Source organism: Marmota monax, unplaced genomic scaffold (genome assembly GCF_021218885.2).
Source record: "Marmota monax isolate L192 unplaced genomic scaffold, Marmota_monax_Labrador192_F-V1.1 WCK01_AAM20220418_F8-fsc00304, whole genome shotgun sequence".
Lineage (NCBI taxonomy): Eukaryota > Metazoa > Chordata > Mammalia > Rodentia > Sciuridae > Marmota > Marmota monax.
The window spans coordinates 1,245,902-1,267,345 of record NW_026694168.1 but is presented as its reverse complement, the minus strand read 5'-3'; the positions used below and the strand labels follow the sequence as shown (position 1 = coordinate 1,267,345).

Sequence of the window (21,444 nt, the reverse complement as noted above, 5' to 3'; positions counted from 1 at the left end):
TTTTCTCTAGATAATATGTGTCAGTATACAAATGCACCTCTGATTAAAGACACAAACATATATCTAGCTTTTAGTAGTAATCCCCAAACAGAAAACCTTTAAAAAGTTTTATACAATTTAAACAACTGCTATATTATTACTCTGTATGTTAAAATAAATATTTTAAAATGGTAACTCAAAATTACTGCTGCCAAAATACTCGGCTATTGCTCTGTAACTGATATGTTAGTTTCATTCTAAAATGACTTTCTTTGACCTTTACATGCATGCTTAGTAATTCTACGCAATTGATTTTTTTTTTTTTAAAGAAGCTGTCACACATGCAAGCAATAAAGTATAAAGAGAGAAAATATTTATATATTAGGGTCACCTTTTAAATAAGTATAATTCCTTTTGATCTTCTAAAGGTTAACTGTAGGATTTCAGTCATGAATACTGTTTCTGAAAATAGTAATAGGCCTGATATGTGATACATTAGACAAATATGGTGAAAGGGAGGCTCCAAAATAACTTAGATGTACTCACAAGCTGACATCAATTCAATATGTGACTTACAAATTCATTTTTCACTTTCAGGGAATCTGTTTTCAGCTCAAAAAATTAAAAGAGCTTAGCTATTATTTACTGTATAATCTAATATGAATTTTTACACTGTCATATTAAATTCTCTTAATCATGTTACAAATTTCTAAAACAGATTATGGCCTATATCTCTCCCTCTGTTAATAAACTTAATTCAGTTTATAAAATTAATGAATTATTATTTTATAAAATTAATAATTTTATAAGACTACTGGTAGCTATATTTAAGTAGAGAAAAACTAGGAATCATATTTGATTCTTATCAAACAGAAATTTTGGCTCTGGGACTCAATATCTGAGTAAAATCCTAAAATAGTATTACTTACTAAACATTTTTGGATTGCTAAAACTGAGGTAAACTGCAGGCCTCATTTATATTTAAAAAACAAAAACAAAAAAAAAAAAAGAGAGAAATAGGATAAATAAAAAAATAAGAAAACCCCTCATTAGGAGTTACATTGAGGAATCTATTTTACAAATAAGCACAGGTTTTTACTTTTTGTTTTTAATTGAGAATCATTTTTCAGAATACTAATAGATATTTTTTCTGAAAAGAACCTAGTCATTGAATTGTCAGAAAGTCATTGGAAAATCTATAAAAGCAGCCGGGCATGGTAGCTCATACTTTTAATCCCAGCAACTTCAGAATTTGAAGCAGGAGGTCACCAAGTTCAAGGCCAGCCAGGGGAACTTAGTGAAACCTTATCTCAAAATAAAAATATAAAGGGCTGAGGATGTAGTGGTAGAGCACCCCTGAGTTCAATGCTCTGTCTAAACTTCTCACAGTATTCAAGGCCCTTTAGGTTTTCATTAATATTCATAAAGTCTTATAGCTTCTACCTACTGCTCACCTCCAAAGTCATCACATTTCAATTTTTGATATGTCAGCACCCTACACCTAGGTACCAAAATCAATATCAGTTATCTTTTGCTGCATAAAAAACTGCCTTGAGACTTAGCAGATTAATCCAGCAACATTTTCTCATGTCACTTCTAAGGGTCAAGAATCTGGGAGCAGTTTAGCTGGGTTGATCTGGTTTGGGATTTCTCATGAGGTTTCTGTAAAAACTGTGGGCTGGGGCTTTAATCATCTGAAAACTCAACTAGGCCCAGACAATCCACTTCCAAGCTTACAACTTAGGCCTCCTTCCTCTTTATTAGCATAGATCTCAGTTACTCACCATAGGTTTTCTGAGTGACCTTGCCATATGCAGTTGAATTCCCCCAAGTGAGATATGAGAACTAAAGTGCATGCACACTCAAGATGTAAGCTGCAGTGTCTTTTATAACCTAATCTTGAAGTAATATACCATTGGTTCTCTATATACCAACGGTCACACAAACATCATACAACACGGAAGGGAACCCAAAGATGTAGATATGAGGAGTTGAAGAATATAGGGGGTCATTTTAGAAACTTCTATAAGTTACATAGTTTTATATATATTTTCAACTTCATAATAAATTATTAATGTTTTAAACAATTCATACTAACATTTATTCACAATATTTACTACAAGTCTGCTGATAAAAAAATCCTATCAGTTTAAATTTATCTGAAAATGGCTCCTTTCCCTTTCATTTCCAAATGATTCTTTCCATAATCACAGAATTCTATTCTGGAGTTGCTACTGTTAGGAATTATATTTCTCCATTTTCAACATTTTTTATTAGGTATGATTTTAATATACTCTCAGGTTGGATTCACAGCATTTCTTGTGTGTTAAACTAATTCACTGTATTCCATGTATTCTTTACTTTTGTCTAAATTTTCCATTCTTTTGCCTAATTTCTAGATTGTATATGGTCCACTGACATTATCATTTAGTCTACAAATTCTCATTTACTTAGCATAATATCCAAATACTAAGTTCAATATTTTTTCATATTTTCAGTTTTAGAATTACATCTGGTTGTTAATCTTACCCTACTTTTCAATTATTGCCCTTTTTTGAGCATAACACATGTAGTTTAAAGTTTCTGTCTAATAACTCCATTAATTGGATTTCTTATGGGTCTCTTTCTTTTTTTTTTTTTTTTTTTTAAAGAGAGAGGGAATTTTAATATTTATTTAGTTTTTAGTTTTCGGCGGACACAACATCTTTGTTTGTATGTGGTGCTGAGGATCGAACCCTGGCTGCATGCATGCCAGGTGAGCGCGCTACCGCTTCTATTGCTTATTGTTTTTCTTGGATTTTGGTCCTAGTGTATTTCTTGTTTATATGTTTTCATAGTAGCTTGTTATTAAAATTAAGTGTCCAAATTTCTAAGTGAAACATTTTAGAGATTATTTGAGGCCTGAGAAGATGTGTAACTTTGTTTCTGCATAATAACTAAGACTATTACCAACTCTAGATTCTTTAAGTAATCATTCTATAATTCCAAGTTGAACTTTCTACTCTCTAAGGGCAGTCTGTTTACTTCAAGTGAAGTTCACCTGCATCAGTCACATGGGTATAATAAAAATGTCAATTCCTACATTTAGTGATTCAATTTGGGGGGAAGATTCATCTTTAATAAGGGCTCAAGCAGTTTTGTGCAAATTAAAGTTTGAAAACTATTTTTCAGGTTCAGGGAATTCCAGTCACCTTATTAAAAATAAAAGTAGGGTCTTCTAATAGACTTCTCAAATTTCTTTCTTTTTACTTATGAATTTTTTTAATTTATTATTTTATTTTTTTCTCACTTTAATTTGCTTATCAAACAAATTTTAAGAAATATCAGTAAGGCCTCTTTTAAAGAGTAATGGCCAAAGATGTCAATTTTATCACTCCAAAAAATTAACAATAAAAGAGAGTAATGAAAATAAGAATAAAAATGAGTAATGGCAATGAAACTGTTAGGTGACCTGGTACCACAGTAAAAACTTGTAGGATATAATACGATACATGTATAAGGAAAAAAAATAATATAGTTTAATACATTTGAAGTTATTTTGGTCACAGATTTTCCTTTATCCTGGGAAATAAGTTCTTTTAGAATGGTTACACAGCTAAATAGGCAATCTTTCAATTGGTCAAAACACTCAATTCTCCAGGAATGATAAAGCACCTAGACTAATCTCTATTTATATAAATTATCAATACAAATGTAAGGTTAGCTAATTTATCTTGAGTATTTGGTATTCTAATATAGGAATAACCTCACTTTCATAACTCTCATTAGTTGCAAAAAAAGGAAAATTGGCAATTTTTAATATTTCTGGACTACAATTATGAAACTTTAAAATAAAGATATGAAGCTGGGTGTGGTGATACATGCCTGAAATCCCAGAGGCTTGGGAGGCTGAGGCAGTAAGATGTCAAGTTCAAAGCCAGCCTTAGTGATTTAGCAAAGACCTAAGCACTGAGGATGTGCCTCATTAGGTAACACTTCTGGTTCAATCACCAGTACCCCCCAAATAAAAAATATAAAGATACAAAAAAAAATCTACATTTTTAAATTGGAAGATTTTTATTTGCAAAAAAAAAAAAAAAAGTAGTGCAGTACAGAAAATGGAGTTAGGCTGCCTGAGTTTGTATACTGGTGTACTTTCTACCCTGGCCCCTTCTAACTTTTGGTCTTCATTCCCTCACCTATAAAGTGGGAATATTACTTACAGAGTTTTCCATAAGGATTATTTATTAAAAAAGTAATGTCCTTAGAAGAGTGAATAGTATACAGTAAATCCTTTATATGTGTTAGCTGTTGTATCATTTTTATAATACAATGTAGACTAACATTTTGCTAGACCTTTTTGCCAGAGTAAGTGATGAGGCTTCATAGTACATTGTATTAACAATAAGATGTATGGGCTGCGGTTGTGGCTCAGTGGTACAGTGCTCATCTAGCATGTGTGAGGCCCTGGGTTCAATCCTCAGCACCACATAAAAAAATTAACAAAATAAAGGCATTGTGTCCAACTAAAACTAAAAAATACATATTAAAAAAAACCAATAAAATGTGAATTATTTTAAGAAAACTAACAATTAAGTTATTCTCAGATGTACCTTTCGTGCTATTGGCTCCTGACCTTCCATCAATGTGTACCAGCTGACAAGTTTATTCCAGCCCTCAGTTGGCAACAGTATGTAATCCAATTCATCAATAAGATGTTCCTTAAGTGACTGGGCATCACCATCTGTGAAATGAAAAATAAACTCAATACATAAACAAAGCAATAGTTTTTTACCCTAGTATTCTGATTATACATATCACACATTATTTAGACTCATGAAGACTACTTTGAAGTATATAAAAGAGAGAACTCCAAAAAAAAGCACTGGAGCAGTTCAAATTCCACTGTTGCTTGAAAAGTTTTCAATGTGTATGATTAGTCAGTTTTCTAAAAATGTAATTTTTCATCCATTAGGCTTTAAAATATACTCACATAATTATTAGCCAAGATACCTGAAAGAAGAATGTCATATTTTGAGCATCAAAGAATCTCCACATGGTTCATTTTATCATTAATGAATGAAGGAAATTCAGAAACAAGTAAATAACCTTTTACAATGATTCCAAGACAAATGGGCTATGATCTTTAATAGAAATCACAAAGAGGTATCTTGTGAACCGTCTCATTATCCCAGAAGGCTCAGATTCTTCCCAAGATCTAAAATGGTGAGTTATTCTGACATGCTTCCAATGTTGTGATCTACTTTCAATTTTTTAGTTAAAACAAAAAATTAAATGCAGGGCAGCCAAATCTAGAAGCAATTTCCTAAGTTGTAGCTACCTCACAATCCTAATCTGGGACTCATTTATTAATTGGTCATTTGAATTTCTAAAGTACAGAAATAACTCACTGGGTTTTAGCTAACTTAAAGGAGATTTTCTTATTCTGAATTAGTCTTAATTAATAGATATGGGGGGCAATACTGTTCTTGGCAGCATTTCAATAATAAAAGTGTATTAGACCTAATAAGGTCTAATGATTGAATCAACAAGCAAGAAAAATGAAGATGTAAACAGAATGTCACTTACTCAGAATTAATCTGTAGTCACAACGTTTCTAAACTTTGAGAAAACTCTGAATCTTATGAATTTCAAGAGCAGATATAAACCAAGTATTAATTTTTTAGCTCAGGTTTTATTTAATCATTTATTTGGTTGATGAAAAGATTTTATTTTGTTGATGAAAAGATTTTATAATACATTTCCAAAAACTCTCTGAAGGTAAAAGAAATATAGTCTTACTAGGCATCATGTACTATGAGACATACTACCACTCAAAAAGGAAATATCTGTCAATTTCAAAACAGCCCTATAAGAGAGCTATCTCTAATATTAAAGATTAGAATATATACTCAGGGATATTGAGTAATTTACCCAAAGTAATTATAGGAAATTACATATACTGTAAAATTCTTTTTTAAATAGATACTATAAAATGTTTTCTTTCAGAAAATCAAGTTATCTCAGTTAATTTTCAAAGTAACAGTATGAAGAAGGTATCTCCATTTTAATTAGAAAATAGATTCAGGGATGTAGATTTAGGGATGACAAAAATCACACACCGAGAAAACTGCAGAGACTCAATTAAAACATAAATTTGTTTACTGAATACCCATTTACACAGCATTATAATACACTGCCTTGAAAAAAACTTAGAAAGTTTTAAAATTATGTGCCAGAATCTAATAAGTAATTCATATCTAATAGAATAAAATAATCAACTCATTTTCAGGAGAGAACACATTTAAACTAAATACAGAATTGATATTTGCTGTGTCTCTGTATACTGATATATAACTGCAATACAATATACTATACATTTAAAAAATAGTTTGGTAAGTTTTGATGTTATCAAAATAAGTGTGAAATCATCACCACTAGCAAAATTATGAAAATCTCTCTTAACCCCAAGTTTGTGGCTCTTTATCATTTCTTCTTCCTGCCCATCTTGTTCTAAGAAAACTGATCTGTTTTACAACTCAGACTAACTTGCATTTTCTAGAATCATACATAAAAACAATATGTCCTTTTTCGCTTTTTGTCAAGTTGTTATTATTTTGAGATCATCCATATTTTTACCTATCAACAGTTCATTCTTTCCTAAATGCTGAGTAGGATTTCATTATATGGATATACTATCATTTGTTTATCCAAGTGTTGATAGGCATTTGAAATTGTTCACAATTTTTTAAATTACAAATAACACTGTGTGAACATTCATGTACAATTTTTAATACAGATAAATGCTTTTATTTCTCTTGGGTAAATGCCTGAGTAGAATGAATGCATACTATGGTAAATGTATGTTTAACTTGGAATTTCACTTGCTTTTTATTGTTGTCAACATTTTGTAAGGGTCAGTCTTTTAAATTCTAGTCACATTAATGCATGTGTAGTAGTACCATACTGTGCATTTGTTTTGTGGTGCTGGGGATCAAACTCAAGGACTCAAGCATGCTAGGCAGGCACTCTACTACTGAGTTATATCTCCAGGCTCCCTTGTTGTGGTTTTAATTTTCATTCCTTTAATAATAATGAGGCTGAGCATCTTTGTATGTGCTTTTTTAAAACTTTAACCCTTGTTTGGTAAAGCATTTGTTTGAATCATTTGCCTACCTTTCCCACTGTGCTATATGTTTTCTTCAAAGTGAGTTTTATTCCATTGTGATAAGAGAACATACATTTTGTATGATTTGAATGCTTTTAACTTTACTGAGACAGGTTTTATGGCCCAGAATACAGTCTATCTTGGTAAATATTCTGAATATACACCTGAAAAAAACTTTTATTCTGCTATTTTTCAGTGGCATGTTCTATAATGTCAACCAAGTCAAGTTGAAACAAGCAAGTTACTGACTCCTTTTGCTTTGTTCTTAACTTCTGAAATCCAAACTATGCTAGGTCAGTCAGTGTTACTCAATTTTTCTTTGGGACTTAAGGATCTGTATATCTATTTTCCTTCCCAGATTCTCTTTTCTTCCTCCTTCAGAAATTGCTATAATGCATATATTAGTTTGCTTGATGGTGTCCCATAAATTCCTCAGGTTTTCTTTACTTTTTCATTCTTTTTGTTTCTCTGGTGGAATAATTTTAAATGATAAGTCTTCAAGTTTGTCAATTTTTCTACTGGATTAAGTCCGTCTTTGAAGAACTCTATCGAATATTTCAGTTATTGTATTCTTTAGCTTTAAAATTAGTTTGGTTCTTCTATATAATTTCTATCTCTTGGTTGATATTTTCATTTTCCTAACTCTGTTGTTCTCTGAAACTCACAGCACTTCTTCTAGACAACTGCTTTGGATTCTGTCATGCAGATCTCCATTTCTGGAAATTTACTTTGCTTCTTTCTGTCATTTTTCCCTGATGCTTTTTCTTTTTTTTTAATGTGTTGTGTGTGGTGGGGCAGGGGTATCAAGGATTGAATTTAGGGTTGTTTAACTATTGAGTCACATCCCCAGCTTTGTTTTTTTATTTTGAGACAGGTATCATTAAGTCCTGAGGGTCTTGGTAAACTGAACTCATAATCCTCCTGCCTCAGCCCCCAGAGTCACTGGGATTACAAGTATGTGCCACCGTACAAGCTTCCCTGATTCTTTATATTCCTTGTAGTTTTGCATTTGGTGTTTGTGTAACTAAAAAAAAAAAAACCCCAACCACCCCTTCTTAGTCTTTATGGATTAGCTTTGACAGGAAAATACCTTCAGGGACCAGTGAGAACTTTTTCTTTGGATATGTCTTTTCTGTACCAGAATATGTAAATTCCTAATTGTAACTATTCATTGATTTCTTTTTATTCTATGAACCCATAATCTCTTCCTCCCTCTGATAACTGACTACCATACCACAGGTCAAAATAATATAAAGGCATACTCCACTCCTCTTCCCTAGGGGATAATCCCCAGGGAATGTTCTGCATATTCTCCCAACATTGTAGAGCTATCACACCTGAAGTAAGTTACTGACTCCTTTTGCTTTGTTCTTAACTTCTGGAATCCAAACTATGCTGGGTCAGTCAGGCATAGTGAAACAAGCAGAAACTAGCCCTGTAGCTACTGAACTAAGTGGCAGGATGCTCCACTCTTCTCCTTTCCTGGCAGAAGACTCAGGTTCAAACCCATTCAGGTTGTTGACAGAATTTATTTACTCATGGTTGCATGTTTGAGATCACCATTTCTTTGCTGGCTGTCTTGTTCCTACAGACCAGCAACGATGCACTGAGTCTTTTTTTTTTGCTTTGAATTTAACTACTTCTGACACAACCAGAAAAAATTCTCTGCTTTTAAGGGCATATGTGATTAGATAAAGCTCACTTGGGATAATCTCCCCTCTGCCTTATAATCAATCATGGGACTGATATCCTATTTACAAGTTCCATCTATTCAAAGGGCAGAGGATTATACCAGACAGTTGTTGGAGGTCAGTCTTATCAGCATGGCACATTTTTTTTTCTGACTTTTTTCTTTTTTAGGTCTTAACTTTTTAATCTAATCTTATGGTCCCTACCTTTAATTAGGTTGTTTACAATCAGTGTGATCATTCACAGAGCTGTGTTTAAATCTACGACCTTTATTTGTTTTGCACTTGTCTCATCTGTTTTTTGTCCACTTTTTGGAGGGAGGTTTTTTTTTGTTTGTTTTTTAAGATATTTCTTCTCACCGTGGGTCATATTTTCCTGCTTCTTTGCACACTGGGAAATATTTGGTTGAATCCAAGACATTATAAATATTATATCATACGCTGGATATTTTTGTATTACCATATCCTTTATCCAAAAATTTGCTTAAGTTACTTGGAAACAGTTTGATGCTTTCAGTTTAGCAGTGCAAGAGAATTAATTTCACCCAATTGTAAGGATAAAACTGTTCTCAGTAGTTTACACTGTGAATTATTAGGTTTTTCACTGGCTGCTGGGCATACCATTATTTTTGGTCCTAAATCCTGAATGTTCCCTCAGATTCTTTTGGATGGTTCTTTTCCTGGCCTTAACAGCTTCTTCATACACATATGCAGATCAATAGTCAGTTAAAAGACAGAAGACAGATCCTCTGCAGATCTCTAGGTCTCTCTCTTAGAGATGTTCATTCTTCCCTGGTCTTCCTGAACTCAAATTTTGTCTCTTTAACTAAGGGATACTTTGAGAGTCTTATTGGGTTTCTCCTTTCTGTGCTGCCTCCTGGAAATTTTCAATATAGAAAGCTGAAAGTAATTAACTCACCTGATTTTTACATCTCTCAGGGATCACCGTTTTTAGGTGCTTGATAACCAATGTTCTGAGAATCACTATCTCATTTATTTTTTGTCAGAAGGGTAAGTTTGAAGTTTCTTCATTTTGGCCAGAAATGGAAGTTCTGGTACTTACGTTTCACTCCCTTTAAATGTAATGAGATACAGAGGGGCTGGCAAGTGATGAGGGTGTAGAAGGATAATGCAAAAATCCAAGAAGGTAAACATATACTGATTCTCTCAACTTAAAAAAAAAAAAGTTTCCTATACTATAGGAAAAATACATGTGATATAGATCATTTTCCTGAAACATTAAATAACACTGTGCTTTATAATTTACATTCTTCACTTCAAGGTTTGAACAATAAACCTTAATGAAAAAACAAAATTTGTCATAATACATAACAGTAACTAATTATCATAGAATAATCTGAGCTCATTAGGTCAACTCTATAATACAAAAAGAGAGTTCTAATTTGTTCATTTATTTACATTCCCATATTACAGTCATTGACATTTACATATTGCAATTTAACACATTTACAACCTAATGAAGAAAATAATGACCTTTGAGAAGTCCAGAGTTATCAATGGGTCCAGGATATACATTTTGATCTCCCATCTGGTATTTGTCCCAACTGTCAAAGCCAACATATTTTTTCCACTGTTTGAACCAGCGACTATCGACTAGGTACCTAGAAAAGAAAAGAAATTGGTTTAGGAAAATACCTGGAAACACAAGAACAGCAGAAGAGCTATCTATTTTTGATTCATTTTGTATTAAAGAACAAGCCTATCTCAAAGGATTACTGAGAATTACTGTAATACCACTCAGCATTTGGAAGAAAAATACTTCATTTATATCTGTTTAAGTATTATTTCTATTATTCTATGCTATTTGAGGATAGGTATTGACATGAAAATGTCATTTTACAAAGATGCAAGTAATAGATATTCAAGAAAATACTTGTTAATTAAACAAAACTTCAAATAATTATAAGAATCAATCAACATAGCTTTAAAATTCAATGTGGTAAAAAAGAAATACAAAAAAATGGCTCTTTTCCAGAAACTTATACAGTATTTCATATACTTTAATGTGTTTTGCTTTTTTTGAGGGAAGGAAAACCTTGTTATTAAGAGCTTGCAAAGTTGATCAGAATAATTATAATTAAACTTTAAAAATATGAAAAATAAGTTTTTTTTTTTACCAACAAAAATTAGTAACAATATTATCCCTGACTGTTCTTATACAGTAGTAAAATCTGCTGGGGCATTTTCCTCATATTTAACTGGGTTCAGCTGCAAACAAAAGCAAAAGTGAAGGTTTGTGAGATGTTTATAGCTCATGTGTGTAATAATACAGATTTTCAGGAGATCATCATCCTAATGCTTCTGGGCTTATCACATATGACACTATAGGAATAAAAACCCACAATTATGTCTGAAAATAACTAAAGCAAAGGCACCGAAGTAGCAAAACCCCATAATTCTTTAAGAATATTCATAAGTATTTTAACTTCCTGAAAGTGAATATGCAGAATTATCTATGTACCAGTATTCCAAATCCACTGTCAGAGTTATGCAACTGGAAGAATTGTGGAACTTAAGAATTGTTAAAAAAGGAAATGAGGCACTAAGTCTTGAGAAAACACTGTTTTCTAAAATCATATTTGGAACAAAAAATTTTTAATGAAATAAATCATACTTGGTTTAAAATTACTCCCTATCTGCTTGCCTAGCATGTGCAAGGTCTGGGTTCAATACCTACTACTGAAAAAAAGTATACACTGTGTAACGTTAAAATCAGGGTAAACATCTTTTCAAACATTTATCATTTCTTTAAAAAAAGAAAAAGAAAAAAAGAAATTAACTCACTAAAACATTTTTAGACTTTGTCCTTCCCTGAAATTTAAATACATGTTTTCCCCATGAATTTTAGAATCAGTTTATTAGTTTCAACTGAAACTGCATTAAACTGACAGATTAATTTGGGAGAATTGGCTTCTTTACAATGATGAGCCTTCTGATCCTGAGCCTTCTGATCCATAGGCACAGAATCTCTCCCCATTATTTAGGTACGATTTAACATCTTTCAATAAATGTTATTATTTTTTCCCCATAAAGATCTTAAGTTGTTGAATTTATTCTTAGGAACCTCAGTTATTTCTGCTATGTGAATTTTACTTTTTTAATAGTTACATTTTACAACTTTGTAGTTGATGCATAAAAATACTACATATTTGTGGCATGTCATGTGTCACTCTGACACAAGTATACACTGTGTAATGTTAAAATCAGGGTAAACATCTTTTCAAACATTTATCATTTCTTCATAGTGAAAACATTCAAGATCTTTTCTTGTAGCTTTAAAAAAAAATCTTTTTAGTTGCAGATGAACACAATACCTTTATTTATTTATTTACATGTGGTTCTGAGGATCAAACCCAGTGCCACACACATGCTAGGCAAGCACTCTACCACTGAGCCACAACCCCAGCCCTTCTTCTAGCTTTCTGACATTCACAGTATATTATCTATAGTCACCCTAGGGCAACAGCACACTAAAACTTCTTACTTCCTAACTATAATTTACTACATGCTGATCAATCTCTCCCCAACTCTTCCTTTCCCGGCCACCTTGACTACCATTGTACTTTCAACTTTTATGAAATTAAAACTTGTATTAAATTTCACATGAATGAAATCATGTGGTATTTACCTTTCTATACACAGCTTATTTTACTTAACAAAATTATCTGTGGTTCCACCCATGTTGTTGCAAATGACAGGATTTCATCCTTTTTCTAATAGCTTAAAAGTACTCCACCACTGTGAATATGTACCACATTTTCTTTACCCATTCATCAGTTGATGGGCACAGTGTTGTTCCAACAAATGATTAATTTTTTTAAAGTTATTAGTCTTTAAAATAGTAAATAAAAATAAAACAGACACCAGCATCCCTATTAATAGCTCTATTTGATTGTACATTTCCTTGAATTTTTCTATAAAAAGTCATTTTGTTGCAACAATAATGTGTTTTCCCTTTTTCTTTCTAATTCTACTTCTGCTTTCCTTGTCTAAACACTGACTAGAACTTCAAAAATAATATAGGGGAAGACAAGACATTTTTGTAATAACGTTAATAGTAATATCTAAAGTTTCACATTAGGTAAGATAATTTTTGCTGTAGGTTCATAAAAAAACATTTTTAGTTGTAGATGGACACAATATCTTTATTTCACTTATTTAGCTTTTTTATGTGGTGCTGGGGATCAAACCCAGTGCTTGCAAGTGCTAAGCAAGTGCTCTACCACTGAGCCACAACCCCAGCCCTATTGATTTATTTTTATGTGGTGCTGAGGATCAAACGCAGTGCCTTACATGTGCTAGGCAAGCGCTCCATCACTGAGCTACAACCCTAGCCCGTTTTTTTGTTTTCTTAAATAAGTTTGAGAAGTTCCTCTCTACTTAACATTTGTGTAGACTACCATGATTAATTGTGTGTGAAATTTTTCTGCATTTAATGTTTTTCCCCTTACTGAACAAAATTAGGGTAGCTTTTCCTTTTCCTTTTTTTTTTTTTTTTTTTTTGTAACTTAACTACTGAGTCACTAAGTTGCTTGGGGCCTTGCTAAACTGTGAGACTGGCCTTAAACTTGCGATCCTTCTCACTTGGTCTCCCAAATGCTGGGATAAAGGTTTGTAGCACCATACCCAGCACTAGCTTATAAAAGTAGTTTGAAAGGATAGATTAATTTGTTCCTTTATGATTTGGCGTACTTGTATGAAAAGCTGTTGGAGGGTAGATTTTAATCTCTAGTTAATTTTCTTAAACACTGACTTTTGCATTTAAAATGGAAACACAGATTTCCCAGTTCATTTTCTTAAATAGCTAATGTCACATGCTTGAAAAATAGAAATAGACTTGAGATAATGTTACTACTATAATTACAAATGTCATTTCCAAACCTTATGTTGCAAACTATTTGTGGAATAGTATCAAAATTCAATGTATATTTACTTAAGAGATATTTCTTAAAGATGGGATCTTATCTCCAAAGTATTTAATGAATCCTTTACAGTTATACTGGAGGTTTGGAATTGGCAGTATTTATCTGCTGTCACAACATCAGTAGATCAACTCTCTTTCCTAGATTCTTGAAGTGACTTTCTCTATAATGATATGAAGTATAAAGTATTACTTTCTCATTTAATGATATTGAGTTGCATTCAGTACTACCTTCACTTAAAAATGGGCATTATATTCTATTACATTCTGCGGGAATGAAACATCAGAGAAACAAATAATAGAGGCATCTATTAAAAAAAAAAAAAAAAAAAAACCATGGAAATCTTATTAGGTATACACAAGTAAGATAAGATTAGATGAAGTAGACAAGTAAATTTAAAAAATTATATTTCAAGATCTCTGTAAATTTGTTGTCCCATAAAAACTGTACCCCTCAATCTATGAAATCTGCTAAAATCTCAATAATCTCAACAAAACAGAATCAATCACAAAGATTATAAATAAATGAACAAAGCTGAATTTATACATTCTCAATAGCACTCAGTATGCCTTTGGGGTCTAGACAAACCAAATTTTTGCTTCTGTGTTTCATTTTGAATAGTTATAAAATCCTTAACATTGCTTCAAAGGTCTTGGGTGATCTGCCCCTACCTACTCCTTCAGTTGCAGGTGGAACCACTTTTCTTTGTGCTAAGTTCCTGCTATAAGAAAGAGCCTTCTTTCAGTTCTTCAACACACTGTTTTCTGGCTCATGGCTCCTTTTGCCTAAAATACTCTCCCTTTCCCCAAACACAAAACATAAATAGCATGAAAGTTTGGGTCCCCCTGCTAAAATCTGTATGTTAAAGTCTTAACTCCCAAGATATTAGGAGATGATAAGGTAATAAGAGCAGAGTTCTCTCTTTTAATATTTAGTTTTTAGTTGTAGTTGGTCAGAATACCTTCATTTTATTTATTTTTATGTGGTGCTGAGGATCAAACCCAGGGCCTCCATGTGCTAGGTGAGCATAATACCGCTGAGCCACAATCCTAGCCGGAGTAGAGCTCTCTTGAATGAGATTTGTGTTTTTATTTAAAAAAAGTCTCAGAGAGATACCTCATTCCATCCACCCTATGAAGAAGACCTATGAAGCAGAAAGTGGGCCCTCACCACATTCTGAATGTGTCAGCATTTTGCCATCTTGGATTTATCAGCCTTCCACAACTATGAGAAATAACTCCCTGTTGTTTCTTAAAGTCTCTTCTTGATACTTTGTTATAGGAGCTTGAATGGGCCAAGACTTTTTCTTTTAGCTAATTCCTACAGACTTTCACAAATCAGCCTAAATGACACTTTCTCAGGGATTACTTCTCTAAGCCTCTACCTACTTCCTCTGAGTTTGGAAGATGGCAATCTCTACTACATACCAAGACTCTTTATTAGGTTATAAAAATTACGTTTAATAATAAAAGTTTGAGTTTTATTCCTGCAAACTTCTCAGCACTTCAATATATTATTTCACTTATTCCTTAATTACCCAATGATTTAGGTACTATTATCATAATTTCATAGGTGGTGCACAGAAGCCCACAGAAATTAACATATCAAAGGTTACAAAGTACAAGAGCTGTGATTAAGAAAACGTGATACTGGCATACACAGAAGCAAAAAAAGACCAGTGAAAAAGCACAAAGAAATAAGAACTAGACTTGCATATATGTGAAGATATGATAGATCTCAAAAGCATCATTACAGACTAGAGGGGAAAGAACTACCTCTATTAAAAAATACTGAGACAGGCCTGCACTGCTACCGCCATTGCTGCTGTCAGCCTGAGGTCGCCTGGAGGTCTTCCTGGGCTGTCAAGGTCTTTTCACTGGGCATGACCTTGGTCACCTCGGACACGTTTTCTGACACTACCTCCATGGTCACTGCCATTGAACTGGAAGTCTCCTGTCAATCAACCACCACCTGCACCACTACCGCCATTGCTGGGCCTCTGATTCCACTGCTTCCAACCTGAGGTCGCCTGGAGGTCTTCTTTCTGGGTGCTGCTGTCATGGAAGAAACCGCTGCTCTGGATGCAACTGAAGCTGACACTGCTGCTGACCCCCAGAGATCACCTGGTGATGTTGCCCCCACACCTGAAGTTGCAGCTACTGATGACCTGCTGTCTGCTGCCACAAACACTGCTACCATGGCCTAGAGGACTACTTCAGGAGAGACTCCAGGTTTGGTTGCTCATGGCTGCACCCATTTTGGGACACCAGCCAGGGCCTGGGGCCTGGGTGACAGTAGGTTTACCTTAACCAGCCTCTGTCTGGGGACTCCAGCTGGGACCTGCAAGTCCAGTGTGGGGGTGAAGCCTGGGGTCTTCCTCCTGAGAGTGCTGGTGGCCCCTGTCTTGCTGCTGCATCTCGGGGTTGCTCCTTTGCATGAGTATATCCCTGGTGGTCTCTCTGCAAGTAGGAGCAACATTGAGATCTTGGGACTGCAGCATGGCCAAGCCTGAGGTATCTGAAGAACAGATTGGTGGTATAGAGACTGGGTTTGCAAGGGTTGATCTGAGTTTGGTGATCCTGAGAGATGTCAGAGACAGGTCTGAGAAACTGCTAAACACTGACAGAGAGGTTCGACTTTCCAGCAAGATTTACTTTATTTTTTGATTCACTAATCTCTCTACCATATTTGGAACAGGATTTTTTTTACGCATCAGTGTGTGGAGGACGATGATATATGAATGGTGTTTTGCATTTTTGTTGTATTCTTCTGTCTTTAATATTTTCTCTTTCTTTGTATTCTTCCTCTCTCTTGTCTATTTTCTTGGATTTTCTTTCCAATTTTCCTCCAACCAACAGCCAATCTTTGTCAGCAACTCTTCCACTCTTCCTGTGAATTTTTACTTCTAGCTTCTCTCTTGCTCCCTTGTGAATATTGCATACTACACTGCCTATTTTCTCATCCACCATTTGAAATTGTAAATCATTTTAACAAATATTCGGTTTATACTGTGGATAGTTATTGAACTCATCATTTTGGTTTAACGTGAGAAAGTAGTAGAGGCTTTAGTGGGAGCTATCAGGTTTAAGGCTATATATTGTGTACACTGGGTGCTGTTGATATTGGTCTTACCAGTAAAGGTGAGGTGATGGAAACCTTCAGGGACACTATAGGGCTACAGGGTAGAATTTATCTTGCCTTTGATCCATACTTTTAGATGGGAAAACACACTAACAACATTAAAAAAAACAAGGGAATTAAGCACCTCAAACAAACCATGATGCTTCAACAACAGAAGCTACTGATAACACAGTAGAAGAAATGTCTAAGAAGGAGTTCAGATTGTACGTAGTTAAATTGATATGAGAAGTAAAGGATAGTATAAGGAGTAAAATCAAAGAAAAAATACAGGAAGTGAAAGACCTCTTGAATAAAGAGAGATTGTGGAAAAAAAAAACCAAGCAGAAATCCTCAAAATGAAAGAATCAGTAAACCAAATTATAAATTCAATAGAATGCATAATCAACAGACTAGACCACTTGGAAAACAGAACTTCAGACAATGAAGACAAAATATGTAATCTTGAAAGTAGAGTTGAGAACACAGAGAAGATAACAAACCATGAACAGAACATCCAAGAATTAGGGGATAACATGAAAAGACCAAATTTAAGAGTTATTGGGATAGATGAAGGAGCAGAGGTACAAACCAAAGGAATGTACAATCTTTTCAATTATATAATAGCAGCAGTTTCCCCAAACCTAAAGAACGGAATGGAAGACCAAATACAAGAGGCTTACAGGACCCCTAACGTACAAAAATCACAGCAGACCCACACCAACACACATTATAATGAGAATGACTAACACAGGATAAAGATAAAATCTTAAAGGCTGTGAGAGAAAACAATCAAAGTACTTATAGGGGGAAATCAATTTGGCTCTTAACTGATCTCTCAACCCAGACCCTCAAAGCTTGGAGGTCCTAGAATAATATATTTCAAGCTCTAAAAGAAAACAGATGTCAACCAAGAATTTTATGTAGAAAAATTAAGTTTCATATTTTAAACTGAAATTAAAACATTCCATGATAAACAAAAATTAAAAGAATTCACAACTAGAAAGTCTACACTACAAAGCATTCTCAACAAAATATTCCATGAGGATGAAGTGAAAAAAAAAAAAAAAAAAGTGAAAACCAGAAAAGGAAGGCTCTACACTAAAGGGATATTCAACCTAATGAGAAACTAAGACAAATCAAAAACCAGAAATAAATCAAAATGACAGGGAATATAAATCTCATCTCCATAATAACCTTGAATGTTAAGGCCTAAACTCATTAATCAAAAAACATGGACTGGCAGATTGGATTAATGAAAAATCAAATACAAGAGGCTTACAGGACCCCAAAGCAAGACCCAACAATATGCTGTCTTCAAAAGACTCACCTCATGGGCAAAGACATCCACAAACTGAAGGTGAAAGGATGGGGAAAATATTATCACTCATATGGATTGCGTAAACAAGAAGGGGTTACCATTCTCATTTCAGATAAAGTAGACTTCAAACCAAAGTTCATCAGAAGAGACAAAGAAGGACATTTCATACTTCTTAACGGAAGTATATATAAGCAGGACATAACAATTATAATACTTATGCCCCAAACAAATGAACATCAAACAAACGAGCATCAAACAAACCCTTCTCAATTTCAAGAGTCAAATAGATCGAAATACAATAATACTGGATGACATTAACATACCTGTCTTACTACTGGACAGATCTTCCAAACAAAAACTAAACAGGGAAACTATAGAACTAAATAATAAGTCAATAATTTAGACTTAATAGACATATATAGAATATTTCATCCACCAACAAGCAAATATATTTTCTCAGCAGCACACGGCTCCTTCTCTAAAATAGACCATATGGTATGCCACAAAGCAACTCTTAGAAAATACAAAAAACAGAGATAATACCCTGCATTCTATCAGACCACAATGCAATGAAATTAGAAATCAACAATAAAATAAAAAATAGAAACTACTGTAACAAATGGAGACTAAATAATACACAATTTAATAATGAATGAATAGTAGAAGAAATCAAGGATGAAATAAAAAATTCTTAGAAGTAAATGAGAACACTGATACAACATATCAAAATCTCTGGGTCACTATGAAGGCAGTACTAAGAGGAAAGTTTATTGTAATGAGTGCATTCATTAAAAGAATAAAAAGTCACAAATAAATGACCTAACCCTACATCTCAAAGCCTTAGAAAACGAAGAACAAATCAACACCAAAAGCAGAAGACAGGAAATAATTAAAATCAGAGCTGAAAGCAATAAAATCGAAACAAAAAAATTTGAAAAAATTGACAAAACAAAAAGTTGGTTCTTTGAAAAAATAAATAAAGCAGATAAACCCCTGGCCATGCTAATGAAGAGAAAAAGAGAGAAAACTCAAATTACTAAAATACAAGATGAAGAAGGAGATATCACAACAGATACTTCTGAAATATAGAAGATAATTGGAAACTATTTTGAAAATTTATACTATAATAAAATAGAAAATATCGAAGACATCGACAATTTCTAGAGACATATGATCTACCCAATCCGAATGAGGAAGTCATACAAAATTTACACAGATCAATATCAAGAAATGAAATAGAAAAACTATATCAAAAGCCTATCAACCGGGGCTGAGGCTCAGAGATAGAGTGCTCACCTAGCATGCTCACTGGGTTCAATCCTCAGCACCACACAAAAAAATGAAATAAAGATATTGTGTCCACCTATAACTAAAAAAATATTGAAAAAAAAAAAAAGCCTAGCAACCAAGAAAAGCCCAGGGCCAGATGGATTCTCAGCCAAGTTCTATAAGACTTTCAAAGAAGAATTAACACCAATACTCCTCTCAAAGTATTCCACGAGATAGAAAAGGAGGAAACCTTTCCAAACTCATTCTATGAGGCTAATATCATCACCCTGACACCAAAACCAAACAAAGACACATCAAGGAAAGAAAACTTCAGACCAATATCCCTGATGAACATAGATGCAAAAATTTTCAATAAAACCTGGCAAATCACATACAAAAACATACTAAAAAGATAGTGTACCATAATCGAGTGGTTTTCATCCCAGGGATGCAGGGTTGGTTCAACATATGGAAATCAATAAATGTAATTCATCATATTAATAGACTTAAAAACAAGATCATATAATTATTTCAATAGATACAAAATAAGCATTTGACAAAATAGAGCATTCATGTTCAAAACACTAGAAAAACTAGGGATGTTGGAACATACCTCAACACTGTAAAAGCTGTGTACAATAAACACAAGGCCAACATCATTCTAAATGGAGACAAATTGAAAGCATTCCTGCTAAAAACTGGAACAAGACAAGGACGTCCTCTTTTACTACTTCTATTCAACATCATCCTTGAAACTCTAGCCAGAGCAATTAGACAAAAGAAAGATATTAAAGGGATACAAATAGGTAAAGAAGAACTTAAACTATCACTATTTGCTGATGACATGATTCTTTATCCAGAAGATCCAAAAAATTCCACCAGAAAACTTCTAGAACTAATAAATGAATTCAGCAAAGTAGCAGGATATAAAATCAATACCCATAGATGAAAACTACAGAACACTAAAGAAAGAAATTGAAGAAAACCTCAGAAGATTGAAAGATCTCATGCTCCTGGATAGGCAGAATTAATATTGTAAAAATGGCCATACTACCAAAAGCGTTATACAGATTTAATGCAATTCCTATTAAAATCCCAATGATATTCTTCATAGAATTGGAAGAGCAATCATGAAATTCATTTGGAAAAATAAGGGACTCAAAGCAATCCTTAGAAAGAAAAATGAAGCAAGAGGTAAAACAATACCAGACCTTAAACTATACTATAGAGCTAGTAACAAAAACAGCATGGTAATGGCACCAAAACAGACTTGTAGACCAATGGTACAAAACAGAGGAGACAGAGACAACAGAGGACACAGAGACAAACCCACATAAATACAGTTATCTCGTACTAGACAAGGGTGCCAAAAACATTCGCTGAAGATAGCCTATTCAACAAATGGTGCTGGCAAAACTTGAAATCCATATATAGCAAAATGAAATTAAATCTCTCTCACTTTGCACAAAAGTCAACTTAAAGTAGATCAAAGTCTTAAGCACTAGAACAGAGACCCTGCACCTAATAAAAGACGAAACAGGCCCAAATCTGCACCATGTCGGCTTAGGATCCAACTTCCTTAACAAGACTAAAGCACAAGAAGTAAAACCAAGAATCAATAAATGAGATGGATTCAAATTAAAAAGCTTCTTCTCAGCAAAGGAAACCATGAATAACGTGAAAAGAGAGCCTACAGATTGGGAGAACATCTTTACCACAGCACCTCCGACAAAGCATTAATTTCTAGATATATAAAGAACTCAAAAAAACTTAACACCAAAAAAAAAATATATATATATCCCAATCAATAATTGGGCTAAGGAACTGAAAAGACACTTCACAGAAGAAATACAACCAATCAACAAATATATGAAAAAGTGTTCAACATCTCTAGCAATTAGAGAAATGCAAATCAAAACTACTCTAAGATTTAATCTCATTCCTGTCAGAATGGCAATCGTCAAGAATACAGGTAACAAT

General features: G+C 33.5%; 1 protein-coding gene across 3 annotated transcripts in view; it reads right to left on the bottom strand.

Annotated features, from left to right (window-relative positions):
* Positions 1-21,444, bottom strand: part of LOC124107713 (ubiquitin carboxyl-terminal hydrolase 15) — a gene marked incomplete at its 3' end in the record, with an annotated part of 108,825 nt that overhangs the window by 69,518 nt on the left and 17,863 nt on the right. For 2 of the 3 annotated variants that reach the window (XM_046465878.2, XM_046465879.2), the window contains 2 exon segments: positions 4,572-4,702; positions 10,309-10,436. In XM_046465878.2, coding sequence (XP_046321834.1) covers positions 4,572-4,702; positions 10,309-10,436 — 259 coding nt within the window. 3 annotated transcript variants of the gene reach the window in all.